Consider the following 27,087-nt stretch of genomic DNA (forward strand, 5'->3'; position numbering starts at 1 on the left):
CACTACAGAGAGGAGATACACCAGCTCACCCAGTGGTGTTCAGCCAACAACCTGGTGCTGAACACAGGGAAAACCAAGGAGGTCATTGTGGACTTCAGGAGGTCCAGGAAGACAGATCACGCCCCCCTCCTCATGGACGGAGAAGTGGTGGAGCGTGTGGACAACATCAGGTTCCTGGGCCTCCACATCACATCTGACCTCTCCTGGTCCATGAACACCTCCCGCCTGGTGAAGAAGGCACAACAAAGGCTCTTCTTCCTCAGGAAGCTGAAACGGGCTGGACTCTCCTCTCGGTTGCTCGTTAACTTCTACAGGGCCACAATTGAAAGCATCCTCTGCCTCAGTGTGACAGTGTGGTATGGCAGCTGCACGGCACAGGAGAGGAAACAACTGGCACGGGTGGTTAAAACTGCACAGGGCATCGTGGGCTGCCCCCTCCCTGACCTAGACTCTATATATGAAGGTCGGGTCAGAAAGAGGGCGAGATCCATCGCCACGGACCCCAGCCACCCGGGCCACAGACTGTTTGTACCTCTTCCATCAGGAAAGCGGTACAGGAACATCCGCACCACCACTAACAGACTGAGGGACAGCTTCTTCCCCAGAGCTGTTAGAGCTATCACCCCCAGCAGCCCCTCACTGCAGTGAGAGACTGTGTGAACTGTGAACACTGCACACCGCACTTTACACCTACACCTACACCTCTACCTCCACCTGCACCTTCTGTGTACTTGACTTTTATGTACACACATATACTATAATTATATACATTTTAGTATATCAGCACATTTCAGTTTCATTGGCATATTTTATTCTGTCAGAACATTTCACTGTGTATATTTTATATTTTATTCTGCTTGTATATTTTATTCTGTTTGCACATTTCACTTCCATATTTTATTGTTTATTGTTTAGTATATTTTATTGCCTAAGTATATTTTCATTCTGTTATATTTTTAATTGCTTCACGAATTTTTTTTTTATTGCATGTTGGTTTATTTTATTTTATTGTAGTTATCTTAATTTTATTCACTCTTTCTAGTCTTATCTTTCTTACCATCTAACATGGGGGTTGCAATGAAAATTTCATTGACATGTGCAATGACAATAAAGACTCTTGAATCTTGAATCTTGAATCTTGAAAGGCGTTTTGATGTGCAGACTCTACCTGAAGCTGCTCTTCGAGCTGCATGTGCCTTGCATACATTTACCGCCCTGCATGGTTTAACCACATCTGTGGGACTGCTGCCTCACAGTCCAGCATGCTTAAGAAGTCACATTTGGTGCACCGCTGCTATCTGTTTTTTTCCTCTTTTGCATTTCTCTCACACTATTCTTTCCCAGTGTCTCACGCTCTAAATTTTGCTCGGCATTGCTCTTTTGATTTAGTCTTTTCTCTTTCCATTTACTTTCCTATTCGTTTTCTCTCCCCAACCTTATCGCTCCATCCACCAATCCCACCTCTCTTGCCGCCTCTCTCTTTTTCTTGTGCACTCTCTCCAGTCAGACAGCAGGTAGCCGGCTATAAGCCTCTCTGACATTAGCTGATATTAGGCTAGGGTCTATTAGGTCCTGCCTTGCCATGTGAGTTATTGAGCAGCGTGTGACTGCCTCAGGAATGATCACGCTCACATATGCATGTGCACTGACTCACACCAGCAAAAAACAAACCCACACAAAGGTAAACACAAACCCACTCCAACATCTGAGCGCACACATGCAAAGCCTCCGCAATCCCCAAAACGTGCTCACCTTATGTCTACTAAGTCACAAAGACGGAGGAATCACCAGGCTTTAACAATCTTCTCTTACACGTCCCTTTTATTTGCTAAATTCTGCTTGGGAGTCAATTTGTGAACAGGAGCCAAACTTTCCTGCAGGGCCGCTGCTGCAGTATGTGAAGAAAAGACATGCTTTTTTTTTTTTTTTTTTGTTAAATTTTGCTGTTAACATAAGTGAACACTAAGTCTGTAAATTAGTTCATCAAACAGTCAAGACTTGACCATTTTACATTTGTATTTATTCATTTGGCAGACGCTTCTGTCTGAAGCAATGTAAAAATGAGGTACGATCCAACCCACGGTAGATCAAACAGAAGCCTCAACGCTCTGTTCCACATTCCTCCTGACACAAAGTGCCACAAAGCTTGCAGGTGCATGGAGTAACAGGCGAGGGTTGCGTTTTCCAAAAATATTAAACCAACTGAAGAAGTAAGCATCCAAGGAAATCAAGACATTTTTACAGCGAGTGTCAGAAACTGTGCTGATGTAAGAAAAAAAAAAAAAAACATACAGAAGACATAAAAACGCACCAGACTGGATCGAAAATAGCCTATTAAAGCAATTTTGCATTACACTTCAAGTACGTAATACAGTTAGAGACAAGCAAACACTTTATGGAAGCTGATGGGAATCGAAATAAAGAATAAAATTGGACAAAAACTCCCAAGAGCCAGACAAAAAAAAAAAAAAAAAAGAATATCACCACAGCAGAGACTGAGATAAGACGACTTTTAGACCATTGCTGATATCCGGCATGAACATACAATCTGCATCTGGATGCATTTCTAGACAAGACATCCATTCATTTACATTTTGGTGTTAATAAGCTTTCTTGTGTGGTAGCCGTTCAGGCTCTACTGCTTTTCACTTTGAAAGGGTTGTCTGTAGCCTCTTCTGAGGCTGGCTGTAGAAAATGGGAAGATACTATCTGGGATGTGGCCATACTGTATAGATTGTATTTACACCTGGCTAAGATCCAACCACCTCCAGATGTGGTCTGCTCCATCCAAGCATCCCTTTTCACAACACACTCTGGGTACATTTACAGATGAATTAACAGGCTTCTGCACTTCCCATAATGCAACTTGATAGCATCTTTTCAATACATGCTCCCAACCGAGTAAACAACCACATCTTTAAAATGCCAGTACTCAAGTCTGCAATGCAGGCTTTCTGTGAAAAATGTATGGACTCCAAGTCTCAGAACATACTGATGGCATCATTAAGGGTTTTTTTCAGCACCAGAAAAATCCCTCTAGAGACACTCCCGAGTGCAAAAATGTTCTGCTGTTTTAATAGGTTGGGTAGTATTAGTAAACTCACCATAATGCATAAAAATGATGGAGTGGCCCTTTAAACTTTACCCTATAAACTATAACCACTGCAGTGAATTAGCAAACGTCCCAGTTTTCAGTGTTTCAGGCTAGAATAGCAGCAACTTGATGTATCAACAAGCCAGATCAACACATTCTCACCCCAATTTGTCACAAACGAGACTTGGTCAGGACCCCGCAGCGTCATTTTTTTTAAAGCAATGGGTTCCCGTTCAGTTTCATTTTTCAACTTGCAAGGCTTCTACATCATTTAACACGCTGGGAGTGAGAATGGGCCATCTATAGACATGCGGAAAAAATGATGCTAAAGGCATACCCAGTGCCTTAAAAGGTGACGACACGAGGTCCTGACCAAGCGTCCGTATGTGACGTGCTGGGAGTGAGAAAGTGTTGGCCTATCTGGCATTGACTTATACAGTATAATCCATTAAAAGCAACCAAACGTGTGCAGACACTACAGACAATGCGTGTATGTACCTAACGTGTAAATCTTTGCAAAGTGCTAAATTTAACTTTTTTGAGACAAAACTACCCAGAAGCACAGATACGCCCTCATCTCTTCACCTCATCATAAATTTGCCGCCCCACACTCAACACACAGGACCTCTGCAGACCTTAAAAAAACAAGGAGCACTTACTTTAGGTAGAGAATCACGAGGCTTCTCATCAACCTTGAGCAGCTTAACCCTTCACCTTAGCAGTCTGGCTCACTGTCTCATGGCTACTCATTATGTGGGTAGAAATTGCCTTATAATGTTTGTTGACTCAACTACCCAGCAGAAGCTACCGTGTGCGCACCAAGGAGATAATTACTGAAAATTACAGAGGAACATGGAAATGTGGCTGTGTTTATGGCTGCGAGCCTTGTGGGCTGCCAGATTCACAAATTATTCATGCTGTGGTGTCGTCTTAGTTTGAGAGGTGAGTGGCGATGAGGAGTGTGCCTATCAAAAGCGGTTTTGTCTCTTTTCTTCTTCGCCATATTTTTTATTTGATTTTTTTTCCTTTTAGTGAAAAGCGTCTTACAGCATCATAGTGACAAGGGTGGCAGCATCACCTTCACAGAGCAGGTGAAGCTTCTTTTTCTTCTTCTTCCAAACCACTGCCCCCCATTTCTCCCAACCCGAACTTTAAACAGCGGCTGACGGCGGAGCATTCTTGCAGGGCAACTGTTTGGAGGGATGAGAAACACTCATGACGGAGTGGCTGTTCAAGGCCGAACACATGAGCGCGATTTGAACAGGATCCTCAGGGTGAAGCGTGTGATAAAATATTAATCCAGGGCAACTTTTAAATTTACAATACACAAATGTGCTTGCCATTTGCATTTGAATAATAACATTGCTTGTTTCTCATTTTGGCATGACAGTTAATAGTAATATATTTATATTAGATAGGAATACAGTTATCATCATTATCAATTGTGAGGTCCGGGTCAGGTTCTGTTCTGTTGCGGATGGTCTCAGCTTGTCCAGTATCCAAGTGGATTCAAGTGGACTCGCTATCAGCTCTCATCATGTGGTGATTTTGTTCTCGGGTCCCTTTTGGATCAGGCCCCCTACCCTTGTTTTTTAATAATTTATTCCTAAGTAACAGTTCAACTTTGTGCTGCTCGGTGCATCGGCGCATCAATATGCTTTACGTGCATATGTGTCTGTTCATTTGTCTCTCTCCAGTGAATGACCACCACTGAACGCCGCCTGGTTTCAATTTACATCCTCATATAGCGCCTTCAGTGCTGTATGTGTGCATACTACTGAGTGTGTGTGTCATATAGATGTGGTGATTCATGTGACGGGGCCAAAAATGTACTCTTTAGGACTGATGAATGGCCTTTTATCGCTGCCTCACCGCCTTTTACACATCCGCATCCTCTACTCTCCACCTATTGACATTTGGTCTGTGTGCATGTGTGTGTCTTCATGCCTCCGTGAGAGGCCAGATGTGGTAACTGTACATACAGGAAAATAAAAGGACCACACCGAACATGGATTGTAAAGGACTGGAATGTGCCAGAAAACAAGTGTTTTCCTTCACACTGATTTGAAAGTCAGATGGAGAGGCTGGTGTGCTTTTAAATATCTAAGAGGAAAAGAAAACATGCAGAGGTTTGTAATTAGCCCGCATCTGCTGTCAGTTCAATGAAATAACAGTTTTATCCATTTGAAAATGAGAACTACATTTACATTATCTGTATGGGTGTGATCACAATAATTCTCATGTTTAACACATGCAGTTCTATTACACAAATGCATGCCTGCATGACAATGTGTTATTCTGTAATTGCATGACAGCAGTCTGCAAACTTCCTCATGTCTTATCTTGTGAGGCTGAACATCGTGAGATCAATTTAAAAACAAAATGTGAAAATCACACGCAGCGTTTCATATTAAAGCACTACCTGTCAAATCACACAATTCGTCTCAATCATGTGATATGTCACGTTGAGCTGCTGATGCAACTGGTTGGTGTGAGGGAATCAGTGGAGGGTGGAGGTGAGAGAAACGGAGCTGCGGGATGAGGCTTGCATCGGCATAGGAACGTTGGGAAAATGAGCAGGACAAAAACTGCAACATATGGCCATCAATATGTACAGCGTACGTGGCGAGCGTCAAGTAGAATCTTATGCGAGCGAGTCATTTGACAAAAGACACAGATGATTTGATAAGCAGAATGAGCACTTTGGTGAGATGACATGCAGAAATACACATGTTTAATTAGAGGCAGGGGGAGTCTACTCCTGTGTGCTTAGCTTGTCTGGTTTGACTTAGAATGATGAATAGCTCAAGAAAAATGTGATTTTCAAAATGTCACATGAAAAATATATTTGATTACACCAGCGCTGCAAAGATGGAAACAAAATGATGATGCAAACTGTTCACGATGCCTAAAAGTAAACAATAAACAAAGCTAATTTGGCACTCAGTTCAATCATGGATTCAGATCCTCTCCAACAGCTGCTGAACTCTGTGCAGTAGGTCGGTTAGCATAAATGCTTTTTAGCGATTTGCTGCAGACGCACTCTGCACCTAAAGACACGTGTGTTGTTTATCCAAAGAGGCACATCAGCCTGACGGCGCGCTTCGCCTGTCATCTGCATGTAATCAGTGAAGTGTGCCTGTAACTGCGGGGAACATGGTAAGTGCGTCTCGGAACGCATCTCGCAATTAGCATGGAAATTTTTTCCCAGCTTCCAGGAGGCAGGTGCAAATTGAACAGGTGTAGCAAAAATGAGGGTCGAGGCGAGGAAGAGGAGATTCAGTTGGTCTGTTTTTTGCGGAAATCTCACAGCAGACGTGTGAGTGCACAAAGAAGGAGAAGAAAAAAAACATATGCAAGGTATCTTTCTCAGAATGAAAGTACAAAGCCACAGAAAGGGTGGAGGGGAGCTGTAGATAAGCTGTTTGATAAGAAATTTATCAAGTGCATTTGACTGCAGTTACCTTGAGATTGTACTCTAGGTAGACTCCACTTTTACAAACCTCTCTCAAAGTAAATGCTGTGAAATCTTGTTAATTAGTTAACGAGGATTTGCTTTGCGGGGTCACAGCACGCTGATGTGTTCTCTTAGATAGGTGATCCAGGACAAAGCCAACCACTGGACTAGATCTTTGCAGCTGCGACGCACGTCTGTCGCAGAGTGAAAGATATCAGCAGCGTCTGGTCAGTAATCAGCATTAGTTATCATTAACATGTGCATGATTTGAAGTGAGTCTCGCAGCAGAAGGAGAGGGAAGCCGGCAGAGAGGAGATGGGAGCAGAAAGAAAGTGCGTTCTTCAGGGTCTGGACTGAGACCTCGGTGAGCGGTTCTTGGCTGGACGGAAGTGGGACTATCACTGAAATGCTGGAAATGGAAAAGTTAATGCACTTGTGGCTTTTTCTCCTGCTTCACAGGCCAACGTATTCAGAGTTTTTCTGGGTAACTTTTCTTCCAAAGTGTTAAAAACAGCAGGAGCCAAAACATGTCTGTGAATAAGCAGCTCAGTTCAATTTAGGATCTTTTTTCCCCTAGCGCGCCATGTACTTTATGTGCTTTTGCCCCATATAAAGCTACTCAGATCTTTCATTGCTTGTCTAGTGTGTCTCTGGGCTGCCAAGGTATTTGACTAGTTTAAACCTGTCGTGTGCATAGCCCCACCGGAGCCCTGGCTCGAGAGCAAATCCCTTTGCTGGCCATAGTTTGATGTAACCCAGCGTGTAGAGCTGCAGTCTGGAGGCAGGAGACCCACTGTGCTCCCCGCTGCTCCGGGGCAAATGGATCAAGACTGTCTGCTTCCCCTGATTTTAAAATCCTCATGCTGTGCCTTTGTTTTATCTGTCAAACTGTGCCATGTTTGGTGTATTTAAAGGTAGTCCCCAACTGGTTTAGCTTTGGGAACATGGGGCTCTTAGTCCATATAAGGCTGCAGACGTGTCAGCCATTCCAACAAATACTCCTAAAATGGATTTTCAGCCCCCTTCAGCTCGTAGCCCTTCAGGTGATCGAAGTTAGTAATCCTTCTCTAAGTACTAGAGTTCTTTATTTCAGCCATGGCTCCAACATGTCCCACTTTATGGTGGTTCCTCAATACACACCCATGCAAAGACAAGTCAGAGACGTAAAACAATATAACCTTTTCTGCCTGGTGCTGGATGCTCTGTTGAATGGTTGACATCTCTTTAATGCATGAATGCTTCTTATGGAAATAATATTTTATTCTACAGTTTGAGTATAATGTATGTTTATTAGCATTCTTTAAGCAATAACTCGCTCTAGTCGTACATACATACATGCTGCAGTCAGACTACTTGGGTAGTTGAGGGCATCAGCAAGGCATCTTTAAGGACAGATGACGACACAATTCATTTGTCATTTAGAACAACTTAATCTGCAAAATGTTTCTATTATGAATAAGCTAATATAAAGGCAGAGGTGCCTTTTTCAGACACTTTTCTGTTGATTGCTAATGTTGAATGCTGACGGCTTCCACAAAGTATGTGAAATTGCAGTCCCTGAATAATAGTACATTTCTGAGAGAAGATTTTCTTTCTTTGTGGCTCCTTTGAATTGGAAAGAAAACCACTGTAGAAAACACTTACCTACGGCCTTCCTAGGACAGGTCCACATGCTCGACGGCTGAAAAGGTCACCTGACAGTGGCTGCCAGAACGACCGTTCTAGACTACCATCAATATATTTACTGGACCTTCATCATCCAAAGTTAACGTGAAATAGTCACAAACAGTTTGGATTAAAAATGATGAAAAGATGTTACTGTTACATAGGTTACAGTTTACACAAATTAGTACATAACGTCAAGTTACTCACAGTTTCACACAAGACACGAACATCGGTCTCCACTGTGACACAGTCCTGTGGTTTTTGGCCCATCCATCCACCCCACCTTCCTCCATAATCTGACTTTTTCTTGCTCTTTGTGCTACGTCACCTGACTTCCTCCTTTGCTCCTGTCACTATGGCCAGGTCGCAGCCTAACAACAACAACCATGAATATGGGTCATAATAAACCTACTTGCAAATTCGACTGTTTCTCTGCTATGTAATTTGATCTCACCCAAAGAAATACATTTCGGTAAAATCAGCCCGGTTCTCAAATGAATTAATGACCAGGGACACAAATATGTGAGAAGAAAAAGACTTAACTTGTTCTCTGTTCCCATGAATGTCGTATCCAGTTTGCCAAGTTTACTGCAGAAATCCCAATTCATAACAATAAACAGCACTTTACAAAGGCCTGACCCTGAGAACCACCAGAAGACAGATCATGTGGCTGTGTTTAGCCAAGCACAGCTACCGTGACCCACAGGGCAGCGCGGATGAAAAGCATTTCATGGCTACTAGAAAAACTGTGTCGATGTATAGAACGTGTGTGTGCGAGTAAATAAAAGTCTGACACAGAGAAAGCAGGATATAGGCTGAGCGTGTTCTTCTATGTGTACTGTATTTGTGCATAGATAGGCCCTCATCATCTCTCTGTGATTACAGGAGCATTTCACCGCAAATAGCATGTGACTTATCAGAGTGAGCCAGGTTTTCGGAGGGCTGACAGTTTAGGGAGAACTGCCATGGGATAAGTCTCAATCCTCACTCAAACCATCCCTTTCTCTCTCTCCCTCCCTCTCTCTCTCTCTCTCTCACACACGCACACACAAAAACACACACACATACACATCTGTGCAAACACAGATGCAGCACCCAGACAGCAAACCCTGCTGGTTCTCAGAGCTGCTCCGCTGAGATCTCAAGCCCTTCTATCGCTCCTGCAACCCGAAACCGATAAAAGACGACCGCTACTCTTGATGTGTCTTTGGAGACGCAGAAAAATGTAAGGTGTGAACGTCTAAAGCAAAGATTGTTAGTGCACCCTACAATAGCGGATGGAAATAGTAAAATAATGTGGAAAGACAGAAGAATAGACAGAAAAATGATTTATATGACCAGATGCTAAATAGGATTAGAGAAAAAGCAAAGACAATATACTACATAACCACTAACAATAAGAAAATACTTCTATTCTTATAATTTCTATATGCAATTCTGATGATGAGCGTGCATCTGTGTAAGTGTAAAATAGTGTGCATGTACACTAGTTACCGGAAGGTCATTTGGAATATCTGTCCCAAGTTGACTTGCTGGGTTTTGTTGTTGTATCCATGCAGCATCTCACCAAACAGGGTGTCATTGAAGTGGACATCTTGCCGTGGGCATTTTGGCCCCTCACAGTTGTCTGACTGCAGGAGGCAGGAGCGCCCGTCCCCTGCTAGTTTGTACTCCTGCACACACCTGCAGAGGAGGGAAAAGCAGTCAATATAATGTAAAATATGTAACGTTTGTGGACCTTGTTACTACTGAGGTGAAATGATACAGATGTATAGTTGTCGGCGAGAACATTAGAAGACAGAGAGGCACTGCGGCATAAAATGTTGCAGGTTGATAATGCACAACACAATGAGATGATGACCCAACCAAACCCACACCAGATGGTCCTACTTTATTACTTTAATTGACAAATTACCAATGCAAAAACAGACAAAGCCAAAATCTCAGCCCTTTTCTTTGACATTCCTGCCATCTGTAGACTTACTGCCGAACTAAGGACACCACCCACTCAGCTACATGCAACCACAAGTCAGAATATATAGCAGTACAAAAGTATGTACACAACGTGGTCCTATATAATCATTATTTTCTTAAACAATCTGGCTCTGATTGTTGTAGCATTGGCCAAAATGTCTTTTACATTGGCAAAGCTGTGCACTTGCCATTGTCATTGTAGAGATTGTGGACACAAGCTCTGCTGGAAGCAGCTTCCAACGGGGCAGAATTCAGCAGACCGTGCAATCAGTCACAATTATCCTATCTACTTCATTTATCTGCAGCGCGCTCCCTTACAGAAGAGGCTGGCTGGCGCTGAGGTTTTAGGCTCAAGCAGCCGATCGGGTCTCAGCAGCTCAGCGGGAAGGAGGGCTCTGCCGTTGTTGGCAGCACTGAAAATGCAGCAAACCTGGTGGAGCGGTGTGGCATGAAGGCAAAGCCACTTCCCTTTCTATGAAGCAACGGTTTGCTCAGCCACAGAACAAGGCCAACTATGTCACTATGCAGTATTCTTGTGCTAGTCATTGCATGTTTGCACCCCCACACCTGACCGATCAAGTAAATTGTGCTTTAGAGGATTTTGCTGCAAATTGCATGTTACTATTGGCCCTCTCACCCATCATGTAAGGGAGTCTCATGCTCTGGGGGAAAAATATGTCACTCCACATCGTGGACCTGACACATGTCAAGGAGACTGAGGCTATGCTTCACCTGTCAGTCTGCTCCCTCTGCTAAGTTCCCACTTTCCAGAAACACTGTCTGGAGCTGCATATAGGAGTATTCATAGTTCATCACTGGGCTCACAACGGCATATGAACTAAACAACTTTCAACGAGGCATGATCAAAGTTACTAAATCAGTATCTCCAAATTGGCCAACCCCTTGAGGTGAAATTCCCTCTGTCATGACAGCCGCCTCAGCTGTTTTTATTTCACTCACTTTGCCCCTCTGTCCCTGTCTCCAGACACTTCACTTCCCCCAGGCCCATGCATTTCCTTGGAACACTCCAGACTTGCAATTATCCATCCACCACATGCTCTCAGACTTTTCCACCAGTCCCAGTCACTCGACTCCTATATCCACCTGCTTACCTCTTCCTTCTCCCTTACCCCTCACAGTATTTACACCAGCCCATCTCCACCTGCTCCAGATCTTCAGTGTTGTTTCATGCCTTTGTTTTCCAGCTTCTGAGACCTAAAACCTGAACCTGAGTCTGTACAGTACCTGCACCAGCCAACACCTTTTCCCTCCCCCATTCCTGCCAACCTTGGGATTCTCACTCACTTGGCGTAACGGTGTGGAACATTCTTGCCACACATTAGGCCCCTTTTGTAAAACTGCAGATTACTATGCCACATGACACAATCTAGATCTCAAAAAACCTCCTCTGTCCACATGCAGTGTACCAGCTCAGTGGAACACACGTGGGGTGAGGAAAAGGGCATTGATGGATTGAATGTATCACAGAATGATGTGCAGGAAGTAAAAACAGATTTGATCCAACACACACCTGCATGAAAAAAAATACCAATACCAATGCTATTTAATTATTTAAACTGTATTTAAACATGTGTATATTAAAACAATTTTCTTTTTAAATGTAATCTTGCACAAATGTGTTTCATCCCAGATATTCGCATGAGGAAAAATTTCTTGATTGAAATATGATTCATGAAGCTTATTTCACGAGGAGGCTTTACTTCCAGCCTGCGGACACCTTTCCATTTTTTACTCTTAGTTATTCTCACCCGCAAAACATGAGCACGTTGCTGGAACTGGGGTCATCTTCGAGGGGCACGAGCTGCTGGAGACACAGCTGTTCACAGCCTCCATTGAAGCCATCCGTGCAGTCAATGCCCCTGGAGTAGTCATAGCAACCTGAGCCATCCTTCATTGGCCTCAGCCCCTCAGGACACTGCAAGAAAGGAGAGGCAGAGCAAGAAGGGGAGGCGGTGGGAGAGGAATGTGGAGAGAGGGTGTGGAGGAAGGCATAAATTAGGGGGAGAGAAGAAGAGAGGAAGGAACATAGGTCAGCATGTGCATTTTAATCAGGACCAGTCGGTTCTGAGGAGGCTAAGAGAGCAATATGGGAAAGATGAGAGAGGAGGAAGCGGGCGGTGGGATTTTGAAAAAGGTGAGAGAGACTTGAAAGAAGAATGAAAGATGGCAATTATCTTACTTGACAGGAAACAGAAAACGTGTAACTCTTAATGCAATCAAACAGGAGCAGAGCCATCAATTTCATACTCAGGGCTTTAACTGCAAAAGCACACGCACACCTCCAGTTTCTTGCAGAGAGGCGTGTGGGAGGTTCACCTGATGAAGATCTGAGGACCAAAACATTGTGTCTGCAGTAAAGTTTTAACCAGCGAAGCGTGGGAGTGCTCTCCTCTCATACTCAGGACTTTGAAATGACATTGGAGGCGATGAACCTTATCAGCGTTGGTGAAGAGAGTGGCGAAGGTTGGGTCAATTAAAAATAATGCACGCTTTGACCCAGGAGTAAGCAGCTGATATCACAAGCTTTTATCACAGGGAAACGCTGTTCTGGTTCATCATCAGTTTTGCAGCGATCCCCGCCACCCTCCACGCAAAACAAATCACATCCACCTGACTACACACATCTAAAGGGGAGCGCTGGGTCCAATAACTTCAGATTGGATGATTTAGAGTCCAGCATTTAATTTATGAAGTGTTTTTCTTTTAATGAATCATATTTCCTCCAGCATAAGAAATAGTAATTAAGCACGAATGCAACAGCGGCAGATGGATTTTATAACAAAGCTGGGCTCCATTAAAAAATAATTTTACTTACCATTAATAACTTGTACACTTAATGGCCTACTGTTCATGATTTGGGCTGCATTATGCATTACAGATGCAAACAAAAGATGGTTAAGCAAATAAACCAAAGAGGTTACACTTGACAAACTTTTCTGCCGGCTCAGCTAATGTGTTAGAGGCAGGCAGAACGCTGATGGGAACCACTATTGACAAGTACTGTCAAGATCAACTAGTTCATCAGTTCATATCATGACATATAGAATTCAATATTAATATGTAACAAATATTTCATTGCTCTAATTTTTTATTTAGTATTATGTGCATACCTTATATCATTTTAGCATTTTTATGTTATTTTTTTCTTCATTTTATCATATCAAGTAATGATAAATATGTAGTTATTCAACAGTGATTTTATGTTGAACAAGAGTGTCCTGCAGGGCTAGAGATGCTGGCAACAAGACAATAAACATGTAATTAATAAACAATGATGATAATAACATCAACTATATTAAATAAAGCACAAGTGATGACATTGACAAGGCTCGTCCAGTTTACCACCACCAAATTAGAGGCCGTGGTGTCAAAGAATCATACCTAGAAGATGTTTAAGAGTAGAAGCTTGTGCTACTGAAGCACATTCCTCCCCTCGTAGGAGCATCTGAGTCTCGAGGTTGGTGCAGTGTCTTTGCTGTGATTGTCATGTTATATATTATATCCTGCTAGGTGAGACAGATGCTAGAAAACAGCACTTTTTTTTACTATTCACATGAAGGGGAGAGATGGATGCACACCGTCCACAGTTATTGATACTGTGAGCAGTTTATTGTCATTCTGGAAAAATGCTCATCTTTGAATATTTGATGGGTTTCGCCTGCTGGGGCCGGAGTCCAACAACCAATTAACACACCCAGACATCAACCAAGCAACACATCGCTTTTCTCGGAGCGGCGAGTGCTGCTGTAATTTCCTCTTGGTGAGCACGGCTGTGGCGGTTCTGTTGGTTTAAAATGAAGACTGGAAGAGACTCGCGAGGTTAGTTCACAGTTTGTGGAGCACTGTTTCCCACTTTCACTGACGGCTACTCTGACTCATCTGCGATTCCTTATGTTCTGTGTGTGCCTGTGTGCGGTATGATGACGCATAGCGAACTTGTAATATAGAAAAATAAAGTCAGACCACCATTGCTTAAAGTCTGCTAAACCAGTGGGTTACCACTCATTATTTTCTGTGTGAGAAATAGCTTTAGGTCGCTGTCAGTGGTCAAATACCTTCACGTATGCCAATTATAGGGAAGGCTGTGTCTTGCTATGAACAAAAGCTAATTAACTGGCTGATATACAATAGGCAAAGACTCATTCATTTGCAGCTATTCACTGGACTGAGTAAGACCATCAGGTAGGGAGGTGCTGTATGTTCTTGTCAGTTCAGTAATGTGCAGTAACTGTAGGTGTACTTCTCCGCCTCCTGCACATGGAGGTATTGAGCATCTCCCTTTTATCTCCCACAGTCATTTATCACTATATACAGTATATATGGTAGAGATACCCCCAAAGCAAACACTGAACCTGCTGCTGACTCTATATGTGCAGACTGTCAATATCTGCGGTCCATCTCATCATGTCTCCCAGCATTTTACTGTGAACTACAGTGAGTGATTAATAGGTTTATCACACATGTCACATATCACCAAAATAAAGGCTTCATAGTGGGACCTCCACTCGATGACAATGTTGTTTTCCTCTTTCACAAAGACGGCGCCCAGAGGTCAAAATGTCAAAAATTGCGCTCCTGCCCGTCAGCGCCGTTTTCACTGGACGGTGTTAAAATCCTTCTTTCACAAAACCCAACTAGCTGATCTCGAACGTCAATACATCTTGTTCTGCCAGGTCCCCGAGATCAGCAGTAAACAAATTAAAATTTTCCTTTTTAATAAAGCTCGGGTCACAAAAGCAATTAAAGACCTCATTTGGTGTGTTTTAATAAAGGTATAATGCAGGACAGGGAAATTGGGGGGGGGGGATCAAGTCAGGAATAAACCAAGCCAACCTGAGATCCAACGAGAGGATTGAGACGGAGCTCAGCGACGTGAGAGATGTTTGGAAAAGCATGAAAATTACTACATGGACAAAGGAAATAGGGATGCTTGCCTGAATGTTTTTAGTTGTAAAAACAGAAAGCCTTTTCATTCAAGACCTTTAAAGCTACAGCAGCTAAGGGGAAAAATGTAATGACAAAGCTGTTCTGCCACTCAAATGATAAAATCTGTTGCTGGGTGCTTAAAACTTGTGTTGAGCATTCTTTGTTATGCTTTCTCCAGTTTTACCTCCACCAAGGTCGTGGTTTTGATTTGGTTCCACTGTTTGTCTGTCTGTAATCAGGAATACAGAAAAACTCCAGGCCCAGTTTTCATAAAACTTGGTGGAAGGGCATGGGCCAAGGAAGAACCCACTAAATCTTGGAGTGGATACGAATGACGGGGGCGGACACACAAATTATTCTTCACTTTTGTTAACGTGGCAGTAAAGTTACCAGGAGGGTAGCCTGCACATGTAGCTGCTCAAACTTCATACAGAAAGCAGTTGTTACGAAGAGTTTTTTTCCGCTTTTTGCAAATATATGTTAAGCATCTGAATTATTTCCAGTCAAGTTCATAAGAAATGCACAGCTGAGAAGATGAGGCTTTCAGGTAGGGCTGGGCACAGCCATGTCCAGACATATGCATTTGCATATCATAAAACACTATTGGTCTTGGCAGAGGTCTGCACTCTCCATGCATCCAAGTATCTTTTTTTTTTTTTCTTTGGTAACATCTCATCAGCAATAAAATCTCCAAACTGGAATGCACACCACTGGCAAATGTGCAACATCCAAAGTCTTAAAGCCCTCAGAGCAGCAGCCGCTCTCTCAGGTTATCAAGGCTTTTTGCGAAAATCACTAAGCACAAGATTTTAACGCAGCCGAGGGACAAACCAGAGAGAGGAGAGCTAGAGGAGCTGAGGACGCCACCTTAAGCTTATCAAATGACGCCTGCTGACATTTTGAAGACGCTCACACTCATGCCCGGCTTTAATTTTCACCTCAAGGTTTTTCTCTTTATTTAATACACTCATGTCACAGGGCTCCTTGATGTCATCATGAGTCGTTAGTTTGATGATCAACAGCATGATTCACAATCCACCACCAGTATTGAATCAGCTAACTGCAATCAAGGTATTCTTTTGCCTTAGTTATGAGATTTCAGTCCCGCTAGCGGTCTCATAAGTGCAGGCTTCTGTCACTGTGTTAAGATCACTATATATAAGATTGAATAAATGCAGGTTTCACACAAGGGGTATGAATGAATCCTGATACATGCTTGCGTCAGCTCACTCTGGGCTGTAGATATTTTCAAATCCTGCAAAACAAATTGAGCAATAGCATTTCTGATCTCTTCGGAGAACCTCTGCCAAACACTGAAAGAGATAAATGTACAATGAACCATGCGCATTGTTCACACGTGTGTCCTGGACAAAGCCCCATATGTTCAGCCTTCAGTGGAAAAGCTGTCCGGTATCAGATCCATTTACTGTATCTCATGAATGTAATGCTTACTTCCTCAGCAGAATGAGAGTGGGGCCATTCATCACGCCGAGGCAGAGCTGTGGGAATAGGTGTCTGTAATTCAGAATTGTCATGCAGCACTCCACGGTTGAATTAAAGGACTTAAGGTTAGCCATTAGCGCTGCCCGCTAGCTACTTGCTCTTTCTGCTCGGACAACTCTCCAAAGACATGAGGGCTAGGGAGGGGGGGGGGGATTTGCATTTCAGATGAATGCTTTCAGTCAGGGGACTCTGCCACGGCGGCACAATGAGAGCTGGAGCCCTACAGCTCAACACGTGTTCACGGCGCGCAGAACTTTACTGACTGCTGTGCTGTTACTCGAACTGCCGGCTCGACAGCTAATCACTAATTGAAAATACATGAAAAAACATTTCAGTCTGACAGCTGAGTAATTACTTATCATCGAATGTATCAAACATTTCAAAGAAGCAGCGAAGAGGGCGCATTGCACACAAGCGTGGATGCGCGTTTGTGCTTAAAAATTTACAAGTTCAATCAGATATAATTAATAGGTTGAACTAGTAGATTAAATTTGATTAACTGGATGTTCACATATCATCTTCTCTCTTTTGCACCTGTCTGTCTGCTGCATCCCTGAGTGTGGGCACACTGTATGACAGCAGCGTACAACACCAAGGGTTGACTATGTGTGTATTGTCTGGGGGCAATTGCAAATGAGACTTTTATGACACCATTAAGTACCAGAGTGATGGTATTTCACTCCTCTATATACTGTGCTTGAGGGAATTAAATATACAAGGTAAGCAAGAAAAAAGACAAATGAAAAAACTTAAGTACGTATGATGGATGCACACATATCTCCCTACATATTATGTACATAGATCACCTCACAAATTAAAGTTCCCACATTCTGAATGGCTGCCATTCGTTTTCCTAATTAGCCATTAGCGCCCTCAGCTTTAATCAGGAACTGAGCATAATCTATTGAGAACTCTGTCTCTTAATGATCTTGTCAGAATTAATATGCCAGATGTTCGTACATCACATGTTTCAGAGTTAGAAGAGATAGCAAGAAAAGTGGGAACAGTCAGCGATCAAGGATTTATAAACAGTCCCACTGCGACCTTTAGAGTTAACAACAGAGCACGGCTGGGGAAATGCCGCAAAAAGCAAAAGGCAAGAGAGGATCTTTTCAGTTGTAAAAAGATGGATCATTAGGAGACAATATAGGGAATGTGTGTGCCGAGTCTCTACGAAACAACACATGCCAAAGACAGTATTTTGAAACGGCACAGCCAGCTCTAAACAACACTGACAGGTAATGGGGGGGGGACCCAAACACTCTACAAGCATATTTGACAACCTAATCTGGTTTAGAGGTGGCAGGGATGGATGCGCTGCAGCTCCACTGCTGCTTAAATGGGTTAAATTAGGCACAACAGTTTCATCGCTCCAAGAGAAAAAAAAAAAAAAAAAAAAAAAGGGAAAACAGAAAACTTGCGAGGGTGCGATACAGTCCCAGATGAGAAATGAGAAATCTCCACCCAGCTGTTTGTTCCTCATATTCCTGTGAATTCATACTTCATCTTCACAGTTATCTCTTTAGCGATGGGGAATGGTGTTGCCCAAAGGCAGAAAATAGACGTTGCTATTTAAAAGATTTAGCTCCGGATTCTTTATTTTGATCCTCTTTTCTTTTGCATGCTAATGGTTTGCAACGTACAAATACAGTCTATATGCATGGATGGATAAAAACAGATGTCCTTCATCTATGTCACATGGGCTTCGCTCTCCAGCAGGATGAATTCAGTCTTGAGCTTTACATCACTGCACCTGGAGAATCAAATCTGCATTTACGCGTTCAGCAAATCCACTCAAGTCCATCCTACTCTATGGAGACAGGATGCATTTAAGGCCACATTGTCTCTACTGCTCCATCACCTTTGTTTAGCTTTCAATTCAGCAGATGAAGGTGAAGGATGGCTTTGTCCTGCTACTCCACCAGAGTACGCAGCTATGAGCCCAGCTTGACGGCCGAAGGCATTTAGGAGCTGCAGTTCTTTGCTGAGCACATAATGAAGACCATGGAGACCCTATCTGTTAATGATTAGTTATATCTCTTCATGTCAGGAAGGAAAATAAGGGATATTGAGTAAAAGCAGTTTGTTTTGATTGGATCGTTTCCATTCATTCAGAGAGAGAGAGAGAGAGAGTCCAAGGATTTCTGAAATGAGCCTCTCAGGCAGAGACATATACAGAGAGATATATGCACCGTCTTTCAGATTCCAATACAAAACCAGGAGTAATACACTTTACTGTTACATGTGAGCAATAAACATTTTTTGCTCCCCTTCATCACTCAATCTTGCCACAAAGAAAAACAGATATCATCTGTAGTTCCTGTCAAAACCCAGTTCACCTATGTTTATTAAATTACTAGAAGGCAGAGGAAATTTTGTTGGGTATCTAACCTGAAAGTTGGGGATGATTTAATACTCTTTCTTAACACATTCGTTGTTTACTCGGGTTTGGAACAAAGCCAGGTTGAATTGACTGAATTCCAACTCAAAACTTATGTGAAAAACTGCATGTGCTCCCTTAAATGAGCAGATTCTGATGCATGCATGCTGCAGCTGTTGGGTAGTCAGTGACTTAGTTTAGACAATGTTTTAATTTCACTGTGATGCAAATACTTGCTTATATTTCCCCTTTGAGGTCTTGCTGAACTGTACTTCATTGTACACAGATCTGAGCTCCAGTCCTCCGCTGCAGCTGCGTTATTTGGATCTCTGCGGTGCACTAAATGACACACTTGATCCGGCATTTAACCAACAGTGCCAGACTGTAAGGATGAAAGAATTATTGCAATTTGCTTTAAATCATAAAGCACTGAAATCCAATGGTAATGAGGTAAACTGAGCTGTGCTGTGCAGCGGAGCAGTGGGAGTCATGATGCTCAGTTGTCAGGAACACGGGACTGCGGGGACATACAGTGGATGGTGGGCAGAGCGATTAGGGGGACGAGGGTTTGCACAAAACTTTTGTTCGAGTGGAGTTGCCATTTTTTCCTCCCTGCTGACTCTTTATGCAAACCAGAGGCAACCAAGCGGAAATCTGGCTCCACACTGACAACTCATCATTTAATTCCTGACTTTTGGAGTGTGCCACACATTTTAATAAACTCTTGCATACTGGGAGAGTATACAAGCGCCTTAAAATGGGATTGGAGACAACAGTATCTGTCTCCTCTCAACTGTTATAAACTACAGGAGTATGACGGGCCAAAATTAAACCTTGGGATGGTAGTTGAAGTTAAAGAATACATCTTTGCCAACGCTGCATACAAACAACTTTACCAGAGATGTCCCAAAAGGGACATCAACTGATGAAAGATATGCCACTAATATCCTACCATCTGCTCAGCCTCTGAGTACTTCCATTAGGAAGACAGATACTATAGCAGGACACAACAACGTGCCATAAAGAAAAACATTACACCGTTTCCTAAAAGCACAGAAACCACAGTGTGCTGCAGTTGTCAAGCTTAAACTTAAAAATGGCAAGCTACCAGGAAAATCCATGTTTACAGAGTTTTGAACTTCACCAAGCAGCCTCAGGAGAGTTCACCGAGTGCATCAGTATTACCCCCTTCTCACACAAACACAGTGGATGACACGGCACATTGACCACAGGTTCAACGAGAATTTGACCATTCATTCCGCACCAGCGGGTAAATGCTAGATTGTTGCTGTTTGCACGGCCCACACCTGCTCAGCGAAGTTCCCTTCACTTCTCTGCCATTGTGCTGAAACCTAATTAAAAGGGGCCTTTGAATTTCTGTTTTTCCAGTTTTCGCATTCAACATGGCAGACAGCGCAGACGACCTGCTGCGGCTTCATAGAGTTTCTCGTCCTCTTCCAGTGCACGAAGAGTCGGTACATCTTAAACTCCAGTTTCAGGCATCTTTTTTATGAAGAAAGATTTGCAGCAGAAAGATTTACTGTGGAGTAGTAACTATAGTCACTGGCAAGTTGAACTTCCTGCTGGGTTAGTTGAGATACACATCATGTTCCTATAATGTCTAGCATTTAAGTCGTATATATATGTAAATATATACTTTATTGTGCATGATCTACAAGGATCTAGCCTACAGTAATGCTCTGCTCTACGCCTCATTACCTTTCATCATGTCACAGCACATAGTTATTACGTCAGACTGTATAACTTTTGCTTTTAATACCATCTGAATATGAGATTTGAGTCTACTAGTGCAACTTGTATTTGCTGCTTTGCTCGTCCTTCTTTAAGCGACCATTAGCTCTGAAACATTTCCATCACCGCTGTCCATTTGCCACAGTGCAAAAAAAAGGCAGGTATGATCACAGAAGCAGCAGTGCAGGCTGTTATGTGAACAGCAGAGCGATATACAGCTTTACCCAGCGCATTGTACACTGTAACGTATAACACGGCCGGTGTTTGATGAGGCAAGTGATGAAAAAGGAAGGAAGGAAAGGAAGGAAACATTACCTGTCTAAAATCACTAACCTGCACTTAGAGCAGCTGTTGTTATAAGCTGAGGTTAGCGAGCACGAGAATAAACCACCTGTCATCCTCTCCGGCTGAGCAGCAGCAGAGAGGGAACGCGGGCGAAAAAATGGAACGAGCAATGCCTTGAAAACTTCAGCACCGGCTCTGACTAATTTAATTCTTTGCAAATGCATTTCAACTGTCTTAAGAGCAGCAGACAGCCTTGAGGGACTGACTCTGATAATGGATTTTAAGCCCCCCTGTGTGGCATGTCGCCGCTCTGTGTTAGCACCCACTCTGACAAGGGTGGTTAAAATAACACCAACCCAGAAGAGCCGGGAAAGAAAAATGCCACTGTGTCTGTGATCCTCCGAGTTAATCTGAGGACTAGAAGGCTTTGTCTGTGTTATTAATCAGCTGCACACGGAGGCGTGAGACTGTTCGGAATCATTTGCAGAAATATTTCACACAGCGCTTATGCTTTCTGAAAATGTGAGTCGAAGCTAAATCCTTCCGAGCCGACTACGCACGTAGGTGAGGTCCAAAGGGAGAAGAGGCTTGAATAGGACACGAGCGCGTATGCGTCCTCTTTATTTCCCTGTCCTTTCTTTTCTTTCTTTTAAGGTGCTGAATCCCGTCAGGTCTTTAATATGGTTCTGCTTCCGCTGATGGTCAGCTGTGGGAGATAGAAAACATATTGTGGTCGTGTATTTGCTTATGCATGTGTGTGAAAACCTGTTAATAAAATATGCCACGGTATGTCCAGGGGCTTGATGTGGGATAGAGTTTGACAAACAATCCAAAGGCTTATTAGCACTTACTCATTCATATTTTAGACACACTCTCTCCACTGTCTACTACCTTCCACCTCTGGGTCTAATAGGGATTCATCTCAGTATAGGGAACTGCCTGTTCAATTTTCTCCAGCACTGTATAGGATGCAAAAAGCGCCTACCAGCTAGAAAATACATAAAACATGGTTAGAACCACTGCTACAGACACCACTGTAAATTATTTTACAGATATCAGTTATTTTACACATTAACGTATGTGCATAAGAAATGACTGTATCTGTATGTATGGTAATATAGCAAAGCCCCCATGTGAAAGATTTTAGTTTAATAAATGCAAACACACTATAAAATTGGTTAAATTAAGCACAACACGCATTTTAGATGTTGGCACAAAAAGCCAATGTGAAAACTGTGAATATCATAAACGCCTTTACACATTTCAATGTTGCATGTAGAGATAATTAAATAATGCCACTTCTGTAAACAATTCTTGCAGGAGATAAACTTAAGCCTTTAAAATGTCACAAAACAAACATAAAAGAGGTCTGAGATGCGTGAAGCACTTGCATCCACTGGAGGCCACATTTACTCTTGCTGCGCAGGAACGAGCGACACAGTGCACCATCGCCGTCCGTGCATATTTTTTTAGAAATTATCCATAATGCAGGTGCTCGGGTGGCACAGCTGAAGAGACCTGGGGTTATCACAACATATTATTACATCATCAGCAACCTAATGACAAACATAATGCTGTCAACACGTTTGGCACAAAAGAAAGTTAAAAATATATATGTTCACGAAAAATGTATCTTAGACATAAACAAACAGCCACAGGATACTAAACATCTCATGGGTGGAAATTGTCTTGGTTCTGATGAATGATGGGGAATATGACTCAGGTTTATTAATATGGAGTAGTCGTCATGGTAACGCAGCAGGAGGTAAATCATGGGGGATGAGTGGCAGGGCGCAGACTTACTTCATCTATATATAAAAAAGATTAAAAAGGGTCTTGCTGAAGATGTTGCAAGCACTGCTAAAATATTTAGTTTATTCTGTTGAGTCTATCATTCAGAGTAAATATCATCACTGAGTCAGGTATAGTATTCCTTATTTGTGATCAATGTCTGCCAGTTGTGTGATGAGCACGTACCAAAAGCTACGACCAGATTTGCTGAGTGGGTTTTCTCGACAACAGTAAACACGGATTTCTGTTAGAACGGAGGAAATCCTTTCTCCACTTCCAGTAAGATAAGGACAAAGAAAGAAAAACAAGAAAATTGCTGTATCAGTGTTTGTCTTTGGTCGACACAAACAACGAAAGGACCGGTCGATTTATAGCCCCGTCCAAGCTCTTAATGACTCGCCAAACCATCCTCCAGCAATTGAGATGGCTCATCAATTTAATTACTTTACAACCCAGGCCCGCCCCGTGCTGTCAAAAGCCTGGCACTGGAAGTTTCCAGTCACCCTGTACTTGTAAATATGCCAGGAGAAAATCTCTTCTGCACTGCAGTTTACAACGTTGCATCTAAAATCAAGCACGGGTTTATGAATGACAAAAGGACGTAAATAAATCTTCATATATAATAATACCTTTTCATTTTCTACATATCTACGTTTTCCACACATAATAGGAGTATTCAAATGGGCAAAGAAGCATATTACAAAGTATTTTAGTGGCACTACTGCTACTTTGCTGTTGTTGTCACTTTACCAGATCCTATTGATCCATGTTATATAGTTAAAAACATCCCTGTCATAGCCATCGAATTCAAACACCTCATATTTTTATCTTTTTCAAAAGGCAATTTCTGTGTATTCCCTAAATGTAAGTTGGCAAAGTACTTACAGTATACTCACATGTACTTTAACCACACGAAAGCACAGGTTAAGTCTTTGTATGGTGAATAAAGGGGCACGCACTACAACAGTGTGAGTCATTACTGCTTCAAACCATGGGCTCCACAGTATCCACATATGCACTAAAGAGCATGCAGTAACACCAAAGCGCACTAATTATGGCTGTAAACTGCACATAAAATATTATAGATTGCTTGGAAATTTCTCAAACACAGTGCTATATAGCAGATGGCATACAACTTTAATGAGCTGTATTATCCTGGGAAAGAAGTGAAAAGGGATTATTATGCAGACTTTAAAATATATATATCTCGTATCACTTCAACGCTCAGTCTTTCAGCTGCAAAGTCCTGCAAGAGCTACTGAGCAGCACAGTTATGTCGCGATTTATGTGTTGCTTTTTGACCGACTTATAGTCCCATTGCCACTCCCAAGAGTCTCCCATAGTGCCTGAAACCTATGGGGAATTTAAGGCGCACACTTGTGCGACAGGCGTGAATGCTAGCGTGCCCAGACAGCATGCATCTGCAGCTCCTGTGTGTTTAGCAAGACTCAAGGTTCGAATGCAGCGTTGCTACTGGGCTCTAGTCAGCACTCTCTGCGCTCTGATTAGCTAGTTAGCTACAGCTCAGCGTCAATTCAGCTGACAGGGTGGATGATAAGTGTAACCACTAGGCCTTTCATCAGAAGGTCTATCACTGGCAAGCACATCTGTCTCACAGACACACACACACACACACACACACACACACACACACACACACACACACACACACACACACACACCCTTACTGCCAATGGCAATGAATCCAACTTCATTATAGATATTATACCTCTGAACCAATCAATCATTAAATGGTAAACATTAAACATTTGAATAAAGCACTGCCCTTTATTATCACAGGTGGATTCAACACACTTACCATGCAGCCAGATGAGTCCAACTGTCTGTCAGACACACACTTGAAGTTCTTCTTGCAGCCGCCATTGTCCTTGGAGCAGTCACGGACGGGCCCAAACGATGCCAGCAGGTCCTCCACTGTCTCAAAATAAGTGGACATCATGGCCTCTTCCCTGGTGTGGAGGAAAACAATGTTAAAATGAAGAAAAACACACATGCCTTTGCATATGTTTCCTCAGTGTAAATAAGGACATGACAGTACAAGTAATGACTCGTGAAAAAGAACGCTTGAGCAGCTGAACATTATCCCTCACCACCTGGAAAGCAGCCTCTCATAACCTTACTGTTTCTAGTGCAATTAACATGCTATTCATGCTTGTACATAATGTGACAAAATTGCAGTGGTTTGGTGGCTTTTACCCTTCCACCTGCAATTAATGACTACTTCTAATATTTGCAACTTGTTTTTTTTTTTTTATAAAAGGGTATGAAAGGCACTTTAATGCCTAGAATATTAATGAAATGCAAATTTCGAAAATGAGCACTAACAATAGCAGACCTGTTATTGGATACAGAAAGGTTTTTGTTTCTTGATATGACAGGTTTCCTCTGTGAGCTTTATTTTGTGACTGATAGTGCAAAGGCAAACGTTAATAAACCCAATCCAAAAGCAGTTTAGACTGGATGTACCCTAGGGCTTATGTTGCGCTGTAGCAGGAAAAGGCGCTCTTTAAAACGACTGTTTCAAAGGTTTCAGGGGAATGACGTATGCAGGGGTTCATGTAGGTCCACAGTGGGTCACGTCTGGGACTAATCAGCTCATTGGCATTAATTGGACATGTTTGTCACAGTGTGTTGGTGGAGAGGCTAGAAAATCAGTAATCTCCATCCATAAACTCTCATGACTAATCCAAGGCCGAGGCATCCAGGCCCGCCCTAGCTGGCAGAAGAACAACAAAGGAAAAGCACAGACAAACGCCTGCACCAACACTCAAAGAGAAACAGAGGCAATGAAAGGTAGATAGCAAAATTAATGCATTCCTCATTTCTTTATTTCTAATTAATTTAACTGTATTAAATTAATGCGTTTAATTTTTGTTTTGGACAGAGTGGAACTCAGTATTGTATTAGATCTGCATAATGATGAAACTTTATTCAAATCAAATGTATTGTTCGTTTATACAGAAGTTAGAACTGGATTCATTAAAAGACCACAGGCTTGCTAGCAGCTCTGTGAGGCTGTGCTTCGGCACAGCGCCACTTTCAGGTAAACGCTAAAATCAGCGTGCTAAGTTGCTCACAATGACGATGACAACATGTGGCAGGTAATGTTATCATGTTCATCCTCTTAGATTTGAGTGAAACATTTGCTAATCAGCATTAAACACAAACAACTGAGTCTGATAGGCATGGAGTTAGCATGTGTGTATATGTGTGTGTTTATGTGTGTGTGTGTGTGTGTACGTACATCATAGGGCTGTTTCAGGATTTAGACTTGATTCTAAGGGTCAGGTTAGAATTAGGTTTAGGTCAAGGTTAGGGTTAGGCATTTCATCGTGATGGTTGTGGTTAGGGTTAGGTGCATGGGAATACATCATGTCAATGAGCGTCCTCATAAGGACAGAAGCACAAGTGTGTGTGTGTGTGTGTGTGTCTCATCATCATCCTCAATCATTATAAACAAAGGAGGACTCCATAATTTCTCAATGCTGGATTTTGGTGCTTTCTCCTGAGAAATGTCATCTTGACCAATGCTGTGTACCTCAGCCGCTGCGTTCACTTCAGCATGCTCAGCCATACCCGTACACTGAGCTCTGCGTGCCCACTGTCAGACTGAACGAAGGGGTAAGCAACCCCAGTGTTTCTCTTTGCAAAGAAACAAAAGCACTGTCTGGGCCACAGGGAGCACACTGTGCTGCGAGGGCGACTCGACTCTACAAACAGCAACAAGATCTCGAATGATGGGAAGACAGATGCCCTGCTGAGCAAGGAGGGTTCTGGAGTACCGTCACTGTCGCTGTTTGCGTGCGTCTTTGTCTTTGTGTACTCGGGGTGCTTACGTGACAATGTCATTTCAAAGAAGAAGCTGAAAATAGGGCCACTGAACCAACAATATACATATTGATGTTGCAGTTAATTTGATTAAAAACGTCCCCAAGTAACCTCTTGTCAAACCGGATATAAACCATCACAAAGTTATTTATCCTGCAAAGTTTCCTCAGCGAGCACAGACAGCAAAGGGAACTCTTATTGACTCAGTATTCACTGTTAAAAGAATTGTGAAAAGAATTGTACATTGTGACCTTGTCATTGGCTTCAGGCAAAGATGAAAGGCAAAACATTAAAATTCATCAAAAAGGCAGGAATGCTCTGTGCACAGCATTGACAAAAAAATACCTTCAAAATTCATATCTTATTAATACAAGCAGGGATGTATTGCAG

At 42.6% G+C, this 27,087-nt stretch overlaps 1 protein-coding gene across 1 annotated transcript in view; it reads right to left on the minus strand.

Annotated features, from left to right (window-relative positions):
- Positions 1-27,087, minus strand: part of LOC121623033 (astrotactin-2-like) — a 263,780-nt gene that overhangs the window by 76,951 nt on the left and 159,742 nt on the right. Inside the window, exons 11-13 of the mRNA XM_041960153.1 lie at positions 24,668-24,818; positions 11,960-12,126; positions 9,711-9,899 (exon numbers count right to left, since the gene is read on the minus strand). Coding sequence (XP_041816087.1) covers positions 9,711-9,899; positions 11,960-12,126; positions 24,668-24,818 — 507 coding nt within the window. The remainder of the gene's footprint in view (positions 1-9,710; positions 9,900-11,959; positions 12,127-24,667; positions 24,819-27,087) is intronic.

This window comes from Chelmon rostratus, chromosome 19 (genome assembly GCF_017976325.1).
Source record: "Chelmon rostratus isolate fCheRos1 chromosome 19, fCheRos1.pri, whole genome shotgun sequence".
NCBI lineage: Eukaryota > Metazoa > Chordata > Actinopteri > Chaetodontiformes > Chaetodontidae > Chelmon > Chelmon rostratus.